General features: G+C 31.8%; 2 protein-coding genes across 5 annotated transcripts in view; one reads left to right on the forward strand and one right to left on the reverse strand.

The window, feature by feature from the left end:
* Pect (phosphoethanolamine cytidylyltransferase) overlaps positions 1-19,736 on the reverse strand; it is a 42,804-nt gene that overhangs the window by 19,289 nt on the left and 3,779 nt on the right. Inside the window, exons 5-6 of one of the 4 annotated variants that reach the window (XM_072904897.1) lie at positions 19,130-19,350; positions 1,892-1,912 (exon numbers count right to left, since the gene is read on the reverse strand). In XM_072904897.1, the coding sequence (XP_072760998.1) occupies positions 1,909-1,912; positions 19,130-19,350 (225 nt within the window). In that variant the 3' untranslated portion in view covers positions 1,892-1,908. Of the gene's footprint in view, positions 1-1,891; positions 1,913-15,661; positions 18,005-18,057; positions 18,319-19,129; positions 19,351-19,736 lie in introns of those variants that run through there. The other 3 variants (XM_072904893.1, XM_072904895.1, XM_072904896.1) reach the window with 3 other exon arrangements.
* Positions 1,656-13,351, forward strand: LOC140672610 (uncharacterized). Its single transcript, XM_072904901.1, has 6 exons — positions 1,656-1,859; positions 10,345-10,602; positions 11,080-11,216; positions 11,647-12,091; positions 12,282-12,468; positions 12,956-13,351. The coding sequence occupies exons 1-6, from the start codon at positions 1,827-1,829 to the stop codon at positions 13,195-13,197; spliced, it is 1,302 nt and encodes a 433-aa protein (XP_072761002.1). The 5' UTR covers positions 1,656-1,826; the 3' UTR covers positions 13,198-13,351.

Genomic DNA, 19,736 nt, shown 5'->3' on the forward strand with positions numbered 1-19,736 from the left:
GCTCTATCAGTCACTCAGTCAATGACAAGTACAGTAAAGTCCGTGCGAATGTGCGATGCCGGGACCGTCATTCTCACTTTTTACGGGAGCACATGACGCCGATAAGCACTTAATCCACTATTCTTTGCAGCGATATATCACACCTTGAAGAGAGTATTACAACATAAAAAGTAAATTTTTGCAGAATAAGGCGTTGCGCAGTTTAATTATAAGATCACCGTTAAGAGATAAAACTACATTCTCTCATGATTTTTATTACTGCAAGAAAAAAAAACATTTATAAATTTAATTATTAATTTTTTTTTGTTTTATTTTACAACATTCTTTCTAAAAAATATGTTAAACTTTTATCAAACATAAATTTGAAAAAAGTCTTTAAATTTTTAATTATTATAATATATTATTAATATAATATATTATTCTATTTTTCAAGAGGCAGTATTAGAAGTTATTAAATATTTTTAGGATATCTATCATATTTATGATTCATATTAAATTTTATTATTTAATGACTACAAAACTATGTATACATACATATATTTGAAAAACTTTAGTGGTTTTCTTTTAAAGGTGTGTCTCTTTTATCTAATATAATATTCTACAATCGATGATAAATATTGATGTAGAATTCATTCGCGGAAGAAGTCAGTAACCGGTTAAATAATTCCCTTATTATGCATGTCAGAATCGCATAATATTTCGCGATTCGTTGATTTCGCTGGTCTTCTCAGACCAAAATGCATTCACAAGCAGAAAGAATAATAAAATGACTAAACTCTTCTGTAGTTATATATCAATCCCATTATTTGAAATGCCGTTGGTAGAAAGACGTAATGCATTTTATCATAAACCATAACGTATTTTATATAAAAGTTAAAAGGCATAGCTTAGATGTAATTTTTTATTACAGACACACGTGTTTTTTTTTTATTTGCACTATAAACAATTTATTTCTTTTTAATTATCTTTAAATAAAATTAATTATTAATATCTTAATCGCGCTTCACGATCGTTCGTAAATAAGGCACTATAACTATTTCTATTTTTTGCAACAGAAGTGTGAAAAATTAAATATGAAAAAAAATGTGATATATTTTTAGAATAAAATTAAATTCATGTTTTGCGAGCAATCATTTTCGTTTCTTCGACGAGCAAAAAGTTCACACTATAACATTATAGAACAAAATGTCTAGATATGTAATGAATACAAAAATTGGAGCAAGTTTAGAAAAGAGAAAAAAAAAAACAATGGACAAGTGGACAAACGTGATCAAGTGTGAAAGAACATCTCAGAAGCAAAATGGAATGAGGATGAAGACGTTTTTTGTATACGAGGAAGGGCCCCTGAGACAAGAGCCGACGAAAACTTCTCGGAAACTAGGACATCTGGTCATCTTCGGGTCAGATCCTCAGACCTGGTCTGAGGAAACCTGGACTAGCTCGTTCGAGGCCGTCACTGGACGAGCGGCACGAAGCGAGGATGGTTGTTAGTGGAGGCACCGAGCATGCATTTAACAGTACTCCGGACGGGCCGGTGCGGCGGTGGTGGTTCGCTGATTCCCCAGGTTTCTGCTGCCGTACGGCCCCTTCTTGCCAGGAGGACGAGCTGCGGCCGGCTGGACATCGGGGGAAAGGAATCCTCCGCGTGCCCTGACTCGGTGCACGCGCTTCAGTCCATCGGGGACCTTCGTCAAAATTGCATCCCTCTCTAGCCGTCGGCGGTTAGTTCATCAGTTTGAAAGAGTGTCTCGAGTGTCTTCAGTAAACACTTTACGAGTTAACGAGGGTAGTGAGAAAGAGAACTAACTAAACAGCCTGACGAGATCATGTGGAGAGTCCTGATCGCGGGATTTTGCACGGTGAGTCAGTGAGAGGAAGCCGGCGCGGGATTAAATGTCGCAAAAATCCTTATCTGAAGAATATATAAGAGTAAACGATTATTTCTTTCAAAACTTTTCTCTGTCGGCGACAAGAAAAGGGATTTAATAATTCTGCCATTATATTTAATATACATTAAACTTGTTATTTTTTTATTTAAAATACATGTCAATTTGTTTAATGTATTCACTTTGAAAGTACACATCCGTGATATTATTGGAGAGCTTTAGAAGCTCTTATTTTTTAAATAATAAGTTATTCGCGTTACTTGCTTTGCACTGCTCCTCTACTGTTTTTGCGTAAATCTATGCATCTAAATGAGACAAAGAGAAAGCTCGGAGAAAATCTTCTTTTTTAACAATTTGAAAAAGTTAATCTAAATATGATATTTTCTGAGTTTTAGATGAATCTTGTCACAAATCATCTGATTTCAATTTTGCCAATCAGACTCTGATGAATTCTTCAATAAATTTTTTATGGAAATAAAATATAAAACTTTAACTTAGATTCACTGGACAGTAAGAATATTTGCTTTCCTCGCGGTTTTGCCATCTACAATTTGCATGCCCCACAATCTTTATCAACGTGAAGAATGGAACTCGAACGATTCTCTTGCGAATAAATCAGTTCGATGGGGGATGATGGACGAGCACTAGATTTCCATATCATCCGCATTCCTAGTGACTTATGTTTGTCATATGGCGCCATGAGTTTGTTTGATACTGTGATGACAGTTTGTCATGTGATTGTAATGCATATACACACGCATATTTAGATATCGTTTTTATCAGAACGTCATCGATATTTTCTATTGATTCATTGTGTAATTCATCTTTTAATGTAAAAAATAAGTTTGAAAAATATTATCTAAAATCTTTCTCCCCCATAATTACTAATATATTTGCATGCGAATATAAAAACTTTGAGATAAGAATCTAAATAGAGTGTTCCACGCGTTTAATAAATGATTGGATAAATTTTGAATCGATTTATTCGAAGTAAAGTAAGAATTATGATTTTTATCGATAAAATAAATCTGACATCATCGAAGTAATTAGTAAAATAAGCCTTCAATATTGATTCATTTTTATCTCTCGCCGTCATTTCAGTCTTACGACATTTAATTATGCATTCTTGATTTCCAACTATTTTCCGTATTTATTCGCCTCTATCAAACTCATAGTTTGTTCACCTTGTGACACGATTTCGAAATATCTGTCAATAATGATAATGTTAATTAATTTCCTTTGGCAAAAGAAGCTACCGCGCACAATATGGGCGACTGTCCGCCACGAGATATCCTGCGACAAAGAAGAGGTGATCGGTTTTCATTTTAACTGGAGCGCGCGCGGGGCAATCTTTCTCTCTCACGATGCTCCTTTTGCGAAAAAACTCGGGCATTCGATGTATTTTTATATTACGCCATTAAATCACGCCGCACGTCAAGAATAATGCCCCATCGAAGCGTTTTTCGCGTTCGATTCATTTTAATTTTCCAGACCGTCAGAAAGAGTCGCAAACGTAGACGGGCAAATAGACGATAATTTAAAATGCACCCCATTAATACACGTGACATTCCAAGTGATGAAATACGATAACGGGCAATTTAAAGCGAGTCGCACGACCCGCCACTGATACGCTTGAAATATTAATGGCTTCCCCAAATGACGAAATAATTGTATTGTGTCGGACATCTCCCCGCGGTATCGGGTGTGCGGCGACTAATTTTGCCATGAAACGCGATATGTCGGAATACTTTAACACAGCCGTGCACGCGAAAGTATCGAGAGGATCATGTATAGCATAATAACGTCATAATCATAAGTGTAAATAGTTTACATGTATATATCTTGATTATTTTTTTCTCATTTCCAATACACTTCTATTGCATACAATATCGTGTAGCAACGTAATAGCAAACATGATGAAAAAGATTTTAAATATAATAGCTCATATATTGAAATACGTATATCGCACGAACATCGATCGCCAAGCATTCGCGCTTGTTACCGAAAACAATTTCTCGTCACCAAGTTTAATTAAAATTTAATTAAAATACGTTTGATTTAAAGTTTAAATTAGAAATTAAAATTAATCTAGTTGTATATATAGGTGATCAAAATTCTAATTGTGCATATAGTCGATCAAATTTTGCAATGCAAAGGTCCTGAAATAATGTTTAAGTGACAATTGAATATTTGATAAAAGATCAAAAATATAATCTGAAAGTATGCTCTATATTTTTAAATATATAAATATATTTCATTTTTTTAATAAAAAAGAAAATTGTCTTTATATATTTTTGTTGTGACTCATAAATGGTCTGATTAATGGGACTAAAATGTCTCTCTCTCTCTCTCTCTCTCTCTCTCTCTCTCTCTCTCTCTCTCTCTCTGTCTCTATTAACCATAACACATTTTCTTGCCAGAAAAAAATTCCTGTAAAACTGATACGTAATTTTTTCACAATCTATGGATTAATACTAAATTAACGTACACTAAAAAAATTACTAAAAAAATCTTTTAAAGTTATAATTACATATATGTTGTCTAAACTATTTTTTATTGGCTTTATTTAATCGCAGAAGAAATTTTGATATTCAATTTTAATTAAGATAGTAAAATCAAAAAAATTTAAGATATATGGATAGATATCTGTACTTTTTGACAGAGTTGTAACATTTAGAAGAATTTAACAAAATTTCAAATTTGTTATTAAAGTATTTATATATAAATTTGTAAATGGTTGATACAATCAACCATATCAGTCAATCAAAATAAATTGCCTGAAATTTTTATTGGACAGATAATCAAATAGATTAAAAGATAAATTACATAAATACATGACAGCAACAGCTAACAAGAATTACAAATTAATATATTTCATCTCTAATGGTTACAAACCATTATGTACAAAGATTATGTTAATCTTATGTAAATCATTATTTCGAATATTATTAAAAAGTCATACAATTTTATTATCTTTAAGTACAGTTATTTCTTATCAGCTGTATCTCATTTTTAGACATATTTCTTTGCCTTTCGGCCATTGTAAAATTTTTTGATACAATGATACATTTCGATGTTGTGTCACGTATTATATTCAAATTAAATGTGCTTTTATCTCGACAAATTCCAAGTCACATTCAACGAATAGGACATGTCGCGCGTCAAAAAATTTAACTGTACCGAATTGTGTCGGCGATGAGAAGGATACCGATGTCGTGGATGAACGATACTAAAATGGCATTAAAAAAAAACGGGTTTTATGAAGTCATAAAGAGAAGGATTGCGGTTCTTCTCGAATGAGACCGAAAAAAGGCCAGGGACTACCTGGCGGTCAATCGCGGTCGTTTCGTCTCGCGTGGCAGATTTCGAGCTGTCTGTCTTTTACCGTTACATTTACTCAGTTCTTAATGAAAAAACGAAATTCTTCTCGCTGTATATAAAGTAAGCACGGTTTATTAATCTGTTTCGTTATCTTTCCGTGATATATTACACTATATATTTATTCCAGAAATATCTTAATTTTGACGCTCGAGTTTTTATGGCAATCTTGTTCCGAGTAGGTATCTAAGGAAATTATCAAAAAGCATTACATTAAAGTAATCTTTCTTATAAATTTCTTCAATAATTTATATACTTGTACTTGATTGCTTATATTAAATTCATTAGAATCTACATTTGCAAACATATAATTTATGTAATTTTTTTAAAAATGTTTTCTTATTTGACAATTTTTGTGCAATAAAAAGAAATTCTTATCGAATATATGAAAGTATGTAGTATCTGACTTATTTGCTTTATAAATATTATAAAATATTATAGTGTTTGAAAATAAAAATATATAGGAGAATATCAAGAAAAAAACATTTCGCGATAGTTAATGTAAACCGGAAAGTTTGCACTTTAATTTATGAAAATTAATCTCTTAGCTCAATTTAATTTGAAGTCAGGTTTTCTTTTGCTACATCGTTTGTGCAAATTTTTCGAAACCATCATGCCGACACGCGTAATTACTCGATTGAAGTTGCGACGGCGCGCAATTCCTATCAACTCTGGACAAAGTTCATCGGGAAAACAGCACCTCAATAAAAGTTGTCCGATGAAAGCTGTAATGCACACACAATCGGATGTTCGACTGTTAAATACTTTGATTCGCTTATCAAAGACGCCATTAAGAATATTGCTTGCATTGCAAATAGTTTCTGATATTAATGGTCGACAATCGCCTATCGCGCTTCTTTGAATATCCTACTTGCATTCCCGTCATCCATTTAATAGATTTTACGAATAAATTTACGAGATGTTCATGATAATAAATTCGCCGTTATTTATTCTCTCATTTACAAAGATTACGATAAGGAATAAAGGTAACAGAGCAAAAAGTAGGTACAAAGAATTTTAATAGACTTCATTAAGCTTTATTTTATTCAAGTTAAACCTGAATTTATGAATCTTGGCTTTAAAATCAATTTTTTAAATAAGAAAATCTTTAAAAAAATATGTAAAATATTAATAAAAACAAAATTTTCTTAAAAATAAAGTTTAATTTGTTTAAATTAAGAGTTCGAGGCTAAGAGAAGTTTTTTACCAATATTTTCTTAAAATAATTGTTAAATTTTATTAAAGCGTAATACGAGGAATGAAAATTTATAATTCTCGAAAGTTTTATAATTTATAATTTCTCGAATTTAAAAATAAGCCGATCAAAGCAAGAATTAATCATTTTGATTTCTTTTTCAGCTGTTTTTACGTGTATCTCTTTTTACGACAGATTTTTCCGCCATTTCAAAGAAAAAGATTGCACATCACTCAGTGCCGTTTCCAACTGCTTACGTAATTCGCACATTAGATCTCGTGACTTTGATGAATTTTGTATTAGACATGTTTTTTTACACGACTTTACGGGAATATCGCCTCAAACGGAATAATCGTTGCGAGTTTCACGAACGCGACAACGTAAACGCAAATTTGTCTCTTTAATCCGGTCGTTGATATCACACTGAAGCGTCTAAATGGATTATCATATATTCCGATACTTTTAATTTTAAATAGACATAAAAAAGATTTCTAATGATTTGAGATCAAAGCCATAAGATGCGAGAAACAGCAATAGTTTATTAATTACAATAATCAAATTTCATATATCACAATCCTTATAACTTCAAAATAAAAATTGTTATCTTGTAAAACTGTAGGCTAGAAAAGAAAGCAAAAAAAAATGTAACCGAGATCGCGTGATCTACTTTATGACGAATATGAATTGTATATATAATCATGAAATTTAAGAAAATTATTAAAAATAATTATAAATTACTATGTATAATTAAAAATAATTCAAACTTATGTCAATAAATTAACAATAAATTTTAAAATTTTACTTTTTAAAACATAGAAGCGCTTATATATTATCTGAGAAACTTGAAAGAAATATTATAGCTGTTAATTGTTATGTAAAAATAAAGTAATGTCGTATTTAACGAGGGAAGAAATTTATTCAATTATGTCGGGCTTTTCAAACACGAAATTGCATTGGGATTAGCTAGGTTGCTTTTCACAGGTTAATCTTCGTCCTGAAATAACGTCTGATATTGCATCCTTTAGCTTATGACTTCACATAATCGACTAAGACGGTAACTGTTAGTAATGTTTTTTTTAAACGGAATATAACGTATAATAGTTTGAAAAGTATAAATTGTAACAAAAATCAAAATTCCATCTATATTAAAAATTATGTGACAAATAAAATATATCTTTTAATACTATTGATTGAATGTCGGATATATATATAATTTTATATACAATATTTATATTTAGATAAATTTATATACATAAGGATAAACAGGAATGATCATCATCAAAGAGAACTTGGGCATCCTAGGATTGTGAGTCTAGAAATCTAAGATATCTCGATCAATAGATTTATGGATCTGCGGTTTCAATGATCTATAGCCACAAAGATACTAGCAACTCGTGGAGTTAGCGATCTGTAAAGCAATTTGCACGGCTATAGAGGACCTACAAATCTCTAAATCTAGCGGTGCACGAACCTAGCGATCTATGGGTCGGGTCATCTACGTATCTACGAATTTAACGATGTCCTAGCTGTCTACGCAACCATGAATTTATGAACCTGACGCTCTATGAACTTGTCGACGTAAATCTGTCTATCTTTTAAAGGTTTTTCATAAAAAAAAATCGTAGTTAATATTAGTTAACATAATCTAAATAAAATAAAAGTAATTTCATAATTGCTCATTTTTAAGTGAGAAATCTTTTTTTTCATAAGATTCATCAAAACGTTAAAAGTTTCATCTTTATCATGTATATGTGTGTGTTTCTGTGTGTAAGATGTTACAATTTTATTTTTTTCAATGATAATATACATATTTATATTTCTTCATCGCATCAACAATTTGTTATCATCTCTCTGACAATATTTTTATTTCATCTACGTCACAAGAATTGATCTCGTCGAACACACCTGTGCAAATGCCTAGCAAATACGGATGCGCTTATCGATCGATCTGATATTCCGATACGGTATGATTACGAGTAAGCTACAGAGCTCGAAAAATACGGCCTACCATGACCTGTACGATGAGCACGAGCAGCGCAACAGGAGCTCGCGCAATATATAACGTGTATGGTGCACATAACGAATATCTTACGCGGCCACCAGAGCGTTTCCTTACACCGTTACCTGTATCGAAGTGGGTTCTCGGTTCTGGTCGCGCGCTGGTCACCCTGTTCTTTACCAATGGTAACGTAATGGCTTTGTAAACGTCGTCGACACCGAGGTCGTCCGCGAGTCACCAAGCAAGTTCTTTTCAAGTGATAATTAATGCGATGTATTCACGATGAAAGACGGGTGTCTCGAATATTATAACGTAGATTAATTAGAAGCTTAATCATTTTTCTTACAATGCATAAAATACCTTACGAAGAAAAAAGTCCCGAAAGTATAATAATATTCTATTTTATTGAATGTTTATGCGAAAGACACGAAAAGCTTACGCGATACAGACAAAATAGTGATTAAGAATATTCATATATTTGTATTGTTTGTATAGATATGCAAGTTTTTATGTAGAATCAAAGAGACTTTTAAATAAATGTACAACGTAATGTTTCGATTATTATAATTAATAAAATTATTAATTACTGACTGTATTTAAGATATTATTTTTAAATAACTAGTTAAAAACAAATATTACGATAATTTTTAGATAGCTTACTTAAAAAGAAAATCTTGCATGTGTTGTAATTTGCAGTTAAATTTACAGTATAAAACATTAGCAAAAAATTTCTTGTTTAAGTCTAAGACAAATTGCACAATTTTTATTGAAAAAAATATAATAAATTATCCTGCATTTTAATTTCTATAAATTAAATGTTCCTTATAATGTGGTTAAAATATGGATATTAATATTTTATTAAATTTTAAAACATAAAAGTCGAATAAAATTTTGATACTTATTTGCATTCCTGAAATAATTCACAAAAAAAGACTTCCATTTTTAATAACTTACATCTCCAAAAACAATTGATAGCTCATCAATTAATAATAATAATAAAAATTATTTCCTTAATAATAATAATAAATTTTAATACACAATCTGTTCGTAATATTTTTTACAGATTGGTTTTGAGTTCTTCTATATAATTCGAAATTTACTGTCCAAAACAATAAATTCAAAATTGACCAAAGTGTTTATTCAATTTTCGTAAACTAGGACGATGCAGTTCTTTTAAGTAGAAAGTAAATCCGGTTAAAATTGAAAATAATGCACTATCCGCTATAGCACTGCGCGAACGCAATTGAACGGCAGTAAATTGCCGTGAAAAAAGATGTTGGCTGCATAACAGTTATAGAATAATACGGTTGTTAGATTTCAGCTGCTATTTATGTGAGTTCAGTGTGTAATGTACAAGTCTATTTACGATGCGAATATAGCGCGCGTAAGTTATTTTATTAATATATCATGTAGTATTCTATTTACGTTACACTATCTGCTATAATAATCATTTTAATGACACGTGAAGATTGTTATTACTTAATTTATTGCCTAAAAAAATGTACATTTTTAACACGATGTTTTGAGGTAAAAATGATGTTTTGACATTGCAAAAATTGTAAAAAAAACACATTTCAAAGACATAAAATAATCATTGACTAATATATTGATACAATTAATAAATTCAATTATTTTTGTGAAATAGGAATTTTGTAAAAAATTTTAAAGAAAATTCTTTTTCCAAGAATCGACTGTTAAGTCGCTACAGAGGTAAACAGAAATTGAAAATAAGGCAAAAAAGATAAACTACGTTAATGTTATTAAAAAAAAAAAAACACAACGCAAGAGGGAAAATGTAAAACTTGCTCCCTGAAATTTGTTTCATCGCCGTTCTCTCCCACGCCAGCCTCTAACTACAATATCAGCAATGTCGGCTCGTGTTTCAGGTTGCCGCCACCGTTGCCCAGGATTACGAGGTCTCGGACATACAGTGCAGCGGCGCGGCATCGGCGGCCGATCTTCTGACAGCGAAGATCAAAAGACCGGTCGGCTTCAGAGGCGCGCCGCTCTTCGCCGATGATAGATCGGTGAATCCGCTCGTCGACATTCACTGCCAGATCAGACCCGACCCGAATGATCCGCAGGAGGATAACTACTTCCTGAAGGTGACTGACTTCTCCCGATGCGGCATCCTCAAGAGAAACGTGAGTCATCGATCGAGTTACGCGGAACTGATTCTTATGAGGGGTTACGATGATGCGTTCTCCTTGCGACTTATGGCTGACGTTGCACAAACGTACGGAATGGTCGATTCGTAGATTGCATACTCGATGGCAACTACTAATTCGCAATTGATTCCCTCCTGGGAGCTCTCATTGCGGAAAATATCAATAGAACGCTTTATATCCAGACAGATCAGGCATTATCATGTATCATTTGAATGCCGTTATGATATTTCGATAAAAAGAGATATCAGCTAATACGATGCTGTCTCGTTGTAACTTGCTGGTGATAAATCACATTTAACTATATTATTTGCATTTCATTCTGCGTGCTTGAATTAATTACGCATCATCAAATATTCTCATAAAAATTTTGACAAAAGCGTTATTTATGCAGTAAATTGGCTGTATGACTTGTAAAAATGGTAATAATAGATTACGATTAATCGCTGTCACTAGGGATTCATTCATCTGCGAGTGTGGTTTCCCGCTTTTCCCGGTGTGGTGATGCTAGCCGACCAGGAGCTGATCCTGATGTGCCGGCCGCCCGAGCCGACATTGCTGAGGCATAAAGCTGCTGGCTTCGCCGGCACTTTGTAAGTCACACCGCGCCCATTCGCACGATATCTTCACGAATCTCAAGTATAATAAACGAGCATTATTTCCGCCACACTACGCGCATCGCATTCGCCGAAGCGCGTTCCCGCGCGAGTTCCTGCGCCGAGGAAACAGTTATTCGCACATACGGGATACTAACAGTGACGTATAATAAAAAGTATCGTCAAAAGGGAAGATATGTATCGCGATTTATCGATTTACTCGAATAAACGCAATATGTTTAGCTAGAATAAAATTTTATGAAATATAGCTTAATGAATGACAACTTATGAAGTAAAAAATTGATACATTGCAATGTACGTGACTTAAACGTAATTTATATAAATTTCCAATTTATCTACGTTAGCAAGAGAGTGCAACGTGCTGAAGCGATGACGCGCGTCTGCTTTAAAGGGGTAATCGTTTCAGTCCGCACGGCGCCAGGGTATCCGGGGTTGTGGAGGAGACACCGGGTCGGCTCGAATACGAGGTGGCTCTTTATCGCGAGGCAATTGGCAACGTGTCCGATAGCTCGCAGACGGTCGATCAGGCGGTACCAATCGGCACGAAACTGCAGCTGCGCGCCCGCATTAGCCCAGACAGCGCATGGGGCTACATCAAGCTGCTGGAGGTGACTGTCAGCCCGGACCCGGATCAGCCCCACGCCCCCGGCAGCGTCGTACTTGTCAAGGACGGCTGCAGGAATCGTGATTTTGCATCCATCATCCCGCATCAGCCGGCGAGGTACCGTGAGCGCAAAAATGAAGTCTTCCTCGACTTCGAAGCCTTCCTGCTAAGTTCGATGAGGGAGCGCTCGACCCTCTGGATTCATTCTCAGATAAAGGCGTGCATGGAACCGCAGGACTGCCAAGCGGTGCGTGATAATGACGGTCATTTAGTATAATACAAAATGCAAATAATTATATTGAAGGTTCTAGAAATCTATTTTCTAGAAAAATTTGTAATGACAAATCGATTCCAAATTTGCATATATGACATATAAAAATAATAGAATATTATGCTAATATTTATACGGCACTTTAATGGTCTTTTTATTCTTGCAGGACTTCTGTCTCGATCTTTTCGAACCCTCGGGACACGGGAGAAAGAAAAAAAGAGCGGTCGAGGCGAGCATAGAAACATCGGGCGAGTTTCTTCCAAAAGTCGAGCATTTGATCAAAAGGTACAATGATTCTACGCCATATACAAAATTCAAGGAGAACATTGAATATACAGTGATGATGCCAGATGGTAAGTTAAATACATTTTTAAATTTATTTAAAAAATATAAAGAAATTCCATTTTTTTTTTTAACTAATTGAAATAATTATTCTTGAACTCTCTCGAGTTAAACTTTTATCGAAAGCCTTATTTTCATTTCATCTTCTTTCTGGAAGATAGCAATAATTTTTTCCAAACATTTTCTGTCTCTATAATATATAATTTATACCGAGTTGAATTTTTAATGTCATCGATCCTTTAGGAAAATCAAAAATTTCTGAGAAATTTATTCGGTAAAAACATAATCTTTCTAAAGACTAATCTAATTTGCAATTCAGGAATACTAAGATTTATTTTTTCAATATAAATTTTTGCGACATTATGTGACGAAAATGATAACCGACATTTATTGAAAATATATCAAGATAAAGAACATCTTGCCTCTAGATAACGGTTGAACACGAAACGTTACTCTATCACTGGCAATTTTAATTAATATTCTGCTTCATTATCATAGACCTGTATGACAAAGTAGCAGCCGGTCTCGAAGGTAGTTGCGGAAATTTCCTTTATGTGGCAACGGGATTGGGCGCTCTACTAGTGCTATCAGCCTTCATCATGTGCTACCTGGCATCGCGTCTTCACAATCTATCCTCGACGATGCAGCAGAGCAAATCTATCGACGAATTGGTCAGAGACCGTACTAGAAAATATTGCGACACCACGCCTGGTTATACCGGTCGTTCGACAATGCAGTAGGTGCATAATTCAGAAAGAAAAAATGCAAAAGTATAGTACTTTGTCGCGCGATAAATATACTTTTCGCGAAATATATATCAAGTTACAATGTGTAATACGTATAATTAATGCGACGATACTTGGAAACTAGAATAAAAGATATTTATTCGCGAGAGAGCAACGTTATGTTTGTAAGTCACATTCAATTTTCTACTTCGAAAGAACAAAAACACTTGTCCTACTTCAAAGATAACGAGATGCATTTCGTTACTAACGTTGTATCATAAATTACGTTGTAAATTGCAACTTATCATAATTATGTTAGTATCAAGAAGTAATTCTCGCTGTGAGAAAATCTCCTTTGACAGGGATTCCGAATAACGTTCAGACGAAGTGAATGATACCGCCCACCGAGGAATAAAATAATTCTCGTAACATTAGAATGCTCGAGGACGCTCGTGGTGACGAACAGAAGTATGCTTTCCACGTAAAATATTGAGTTACCAAAAAGCAATGTCGGTTTTTGCCAATAGACGGTATTTTTGTGTTTCTCAATATACAAAGTATACTATTCCTAAGCTATAAAATATCTACATATTCTGAAAGTTGACACTTCAAAATGTAATTTTAAAAAATTATTACGTTTGATTAAGTTTTCTTAAATTGATCTTATTTTGAAAATGTATGACAAGAAGGTATATTTTTAATTATGTTTTATTTCCGCAAAAGAAAAATACAATACAAATCGCAGTAGGAAATCTTGTTTTATTGTTTATATCACATTTTTTCCTTTACGAAAATAAAAAATAATTGCTTGAAAATATACCTTCTAGTCACTCAATTTCAAAATAAATTCAATTAAAAAAAATTTAATCAAAACATAATGATTCTTTAAAATTATGCGTTAAAGTGTCAACTTTAAGAATATGTATGTAGCTATATTTTATATAGCTTAGAACTTTAATGCTTTGTATTTTTTAAAGAAAGAAGTTTTTTTCACATAAAAAATATATTCTATATTATCAATTTCAGCGCATTTAATCAAAACAAGAGCATATTTTGTGACGTAAGACTAGTTTCAAATTATTAGTAAGCATTCAGTACATTTTATTGCCGATATCTAAGAGTTCAAGGCTTAGTGATAAACTATTTAGTGAAACATATATTAATACACAAAAATGTCATCTATTGCAAAAAACGATATTACTTTTTGGCCAATCCAATAAAATCAATTTAAGTTATAACGAGATCAAACAAAGATTAAATGGAAATTTATGGAAGAAATTTGCCAAATTAGAGTCATACCGACGAAATATCGTTTGCTACTTTGCAATGTAGATATGACAGTCACGCTACACGTGTTTATGTTTTATGAGGAAGCACCGCTTAACACAGTTTTTCTATAAATGCAAGCAGCCTATTTCTTACCCAATTTTTCATTTATCGATTCTCTGACGCTAGTAAAAAAATATTTAAGTGAAAAAAACAATTTTTAATTTATTACATATAACTATTTATATAAATAATATATAAATACTTATATTTATAATATTAATAATAATAAATATAGTATATATTGTAATTTGGATTACGCGATTGAGTTTTATTATTATTAATAATCAAACGAGTGAACTACTGAAAAATTAAATTCTTTCACTTAAATGCTTCCTTTCTGGGTCAAAGAATTTCAATATAATCTAACTTTTAATGCACGATACTCTGAGCATCGCGCACACCATACGATTTCTGTTGAAAGTTTCGTCGATTTATCGATATTGCTCAAATACAGAAAATGGTTTTATTACGACGAGTCTTTCAAATGTGCAATGCTATCACGTGACCTGATCAAGCGAGCCGATCCACATTGATTGCTCGTATAATATATAGGATAAGAATCTCGCCGGATGCGAAGAAACTCGACGAGACATTTTGGGTGGTTGCACGAATTTATCTCAACTTGTAAATAAACACATGCGATAAAGTTCTCTGTATTTTACAGCAAACTTGTTAATGGCGCGAATATACTTAATATATAACATTACAAAAATCTATATTTTAGTCGTAAAACAATATTTTATAGAAATAAAAGTCTATGACAAATTTTGAATTATATTTGTTTTTAATATAAAATAAAAAAAAAATTTTTAAATCTTAAGTTTTTACAAAAAAAAAAAAAAGATTTTTGCAACTTGTGTGTAAGTATATTATTTAGCTGAATATTATGATTAATACAGTTAAATTATTAATAAAAATTATTTTACAGATTCTGAAGTGAATAAAATTTTTTTAATATAAATATTTATATTACTGAGAAAAGAAATTAAATTATGTATTTAATAGTAATAATCAAAAAAGAAAAAAGAAGCAAAAAAGCGTAAAATAAGGTGACGATTCTGAAGACACGGTAATCGAGCTTTAGTAATCTGTAAAGATAATTAGGAAATGTAATACATTATAGAAACTGTGTGACTATTGTAGAGAAATGTGACCGTGTACAATGATTATATTTATTATAAAATAAAATAAAAGATAAAATAATATATTTTTTGCGCGTTATAATTTTTATTAATTCGACGTAGATTCTCCTGTAGAAAATCACGGCTATATACAATTTTTTTCTGCATAATCTTATTCAATTATTGCTAAGAGTTTATCTCTCGGCACCAATGTTATCATATTATATATGAAGAAACTCTTGTATTATATATATATAAGAAATTAGATTCGAGAAATTTGTTGAGCTACAAATAATTGATTTTGTCACTGATTGTTACTTAATTAAAGTTTGATAGTTATCAATCGTAGCAATTTTTCTAAAATACTCAACAAAAAATTCAGAAATTTATCTAAACTACATTTTCTATATCCTGTACACCACAATGAATTTTACAAACAATACTGTCATGTATTTTTCGTATTTTTCAAGATACAAACAAGTAAACTTCGACATATATAGTAATTTGAATTTCCGTTTAGTTTATTCGTACATCCTAAATCTAATATTCTTTGGCTCCGTTGATTTATGGATATATTCTAATTTCGTATTAAAAAACCTAGTACTTAAAGTTAGTCGACTTCTCTACCTAGCCAGGTATCTCGTGAATCGTAAATTCGGCACATTACTATCAGAATAAAACGCATCGTCAAGAAATATGTAGGCATCTATACATTCTCAGGAACTTTCAATTAATTAGACCGAATTGAATTTAGTTCCTTACCTGCTCTCATTTTGGCTATATCGTAATTCCCGAATAAAGAATTATAGAATACCTGTGTATGTATACATAGCGTCGCGTTCCAATATACTTTCGCTATTTAAAATATTTCGTAAATGTAACAAAACATACATTTCATATTCCACGACAAATAAATGATACTTGAAGACTGAAACGTTACTATTCAGCAGAACGATATTCGCAATCTCTTAAAAAATATCGAAATTTCGATCAAACATAAATAATAAGTGCTTTAATGTGTATATGATAATAAGAAATACGGTAAAGAATGATAGAATGATGACAAATTTGTGACTTACGATAAAAGAGAATATTATATCTATCTTGCGAAATTCAACTTGGCCTGAAAATATCTGATTTTGGTTTTACAATGATCACTCTCTTACATGATAATTACGATTATTTTCAATATTTAAATCAAACAACGACATCACAATATTCACATCTTGTGACAACAATTACTAAGCATATCTATATTCAAAGGCGATTATAACGTGCGATATCTTCAAGACGACCTTCGTCTTTAGAGATATGTCAAGATATATGTAGGGTGTTCCAGGACAACCATATATTTCAGATCTGCGACTAGAAAGAAATCTGCTAAGAAACTATCCCTGCGTTAATCGCAATATTTCTCACGTATGAATGTGTATGTATCTCGCAGAACACTAATTTTCCTATTATTATCTCCTACTTCTTGAAACAATTTTTCTTTCCTTAACACATGACTAATAGACCAATGCTAAAACCAAAAACAGATACAATATACACACACACACACATATATATATAAAACAATAAAGAATAAATTAACAAGTATTAATAACGTATTTAATGGATTTTGCGACTAATGCAGGGTTAAGATATTGATGCGATTCAATAAAAAATCTCGAAAATCAATTTTACATGTCATATTAGTATAAATGCAATACAGTTAAAGCTCTTGTCTAAAGTTAAAAATATAAATTTGAATGCTATTCCTCGCGGTTTAGTAAAACCGATTCGTAGGAGATCTTGTACCACGTCACGTTTGATGAAATCTGAAATTGAATTTTTATTCAAAGTTCATTGCATAATCAGAAAAATAAAATATTATTCTCTCCATTCACAATCCTAAATAGACATGTTATGATATGTTTAAAAAATAGACTTAGAAAATTGGTTAAAAAATCCACAAAAGAGAAAGAAATGACGATATCTCTGGCACACCTTGCATATAAAATATTTGTTCGATTTCACAATTGTCGTTGTACCATTTCATTTTTTATTGCATATTGCAACAAATGAAAATCCACATTGATCTCTCTATGTTACTAATGGACTTTTCTAGCGTGTTGAACAATTATAAATGTCTACTTCAATTCTATGTAAGGCATTTCGAAATGATAAATTAAGTGTCAGTGTGACATCATATTTACACCATATTGACTTTATAAAATCTGATTATCACACATACACACTGCAAATGTTCGTAAAAAGCAACAAAACAAAATAATTATTCAATCTTGTCATTTTTCTCAGACTTCATGAAGGCTTCGTAAGCAGCAAGCTCTTTTTTCTCCTTCCTTAAATTTCTATCCTCGTATTCCAACCTGTAATTAGATGCTACATCAACATGTGACAGGAATACTCGCAGTCGTTGGGATACATAGATGATTATCATCAGAAAAGACTGCTATAGTGTATTAGACAAATAAAAATGGAACAAAATAGAATTTATAAAAATATTTCACAAAATAAAAATAAATTTCCATTATTCTCATGCATGAGAAACAAAAATGAATGGCAAGAAATTATAATGGGAAATAAAGAAACATGCGTTTATTGTAAATTAAGTACAAAACAATCAGATTTGTCCCATCAACGATTGTTGAAATTCTTAATAACTGTATAAAGCTCGTTCGGCCTAAAGGGATAAAAAACAAAATAAAAAATTAATATATAATATAAAAATTAATATGTAAAGCTTTTCCGTCTAATTAAGAACGTTTTAGTTTTCAAATAAATCTTATTTTATGGATGCAGGTAGGAATGGAGTTTTTACAGGAATAATACATCCTAAAAATGTGTTCAACTTCATAAACAGAAACGGTATACAGTAACCCAAGAAAAGATAACATGGTATATAATTAAATAGCGATAACATATCATCGCTCGAGTAACGTCATATTATTCTATAACACAGTTGCCAATTATTTTTATATATATAACTATAGGAGCAACTTAAACTTTAAATGTGGAAAATTCGAACCATTAACAGACGAAAGCTTCTAATGTAATTTCGTATTATCCTTCGCTAAATTATGTTTATTATACACGGTTAATAATAACACACCGTCTTCGCAACGTAAATGCATAGCAGTGATGTTGGGAATGTGGTAGATTTATAATAAAGATACTAAATGCCTAATTTTTACAAACATATACATGTTTGTAAAACTGAAAGAAACTAAAATTTTTCTGTTTAACCAAATTGAAAATAGTATGGAAAAATATATAAATAATTCGTATAAGAATTTCATAAAGTTAACTTTTATAGTTAACATAGTTATATATACCTCAACTGAATGGTATAAATGATATTATGAGAATATAATATAATATAAATTATAATTAGGGGATTTTATAAAACACATATGGCACAAAAATGTTATTCATAGAAAGTTTGATTAAAATGTGTATAAAATATGTGTATAAAACATAAAAATAGCACATACCTGTGAAGAATGATTCTTTCCACTATTTTTTCCGTCGTCATGTCGTTACCGCTATCCAACAATTTAAATTTATTTTGCCTCTTGGGTTCCAGATATGGATCTGAACCATCTTCACAACGCATTATAGGCGTTTGTCCATGACAAACGACAGAAACATTGAAATGTTCCATTAGATCTCTTGTGACTGCATACGGTGCGCCGATTACAACTTCGTTGACGTACTGTAAATACAAGAAAAAAGATATGATATAGAGTTCTTGTAGACATAATATAACTTGTTATCTCAAAACAGTAGCATGACTTATTAAACTTTTCTATTTGAAAAAAATGTATTATATAAATTGTAGAAATTATATTTATATATTAAGAAAATCTATGTTAGATTAATTTATATTTTTCTATGTTATGATTTATGTCTGTCTATAAATAGACTACACAAAAACGGCAACGTAGCGCGCCGCTTGATTGTTCGCGTTGAGCACCACTGAACGCTGAGCGAAAGACAGATAGGTTCTACATTATTGCTTCTCTTTCTCTTTCTGTCTATCGCTGTTTCGTTCAATATTTAGTTACGCTCAACGCGAACAGCCATGAGCGACACGTTAGT

This window comes from Anoplolepis gracilipes, chromosome 13 (genome assembly GCF_047496725.1).
Source record: "Anoplolepis gracilipes chromosome 13, ASM4749672v1, whole genome shotgun sequence".
NCBI classification, from domain to species: Eukaryota; Metazoa; Arthropoda; class Insecta; order Hymenoptera; family Formicidae; genus Anoplolepis; species Anoplolepis gracilipes.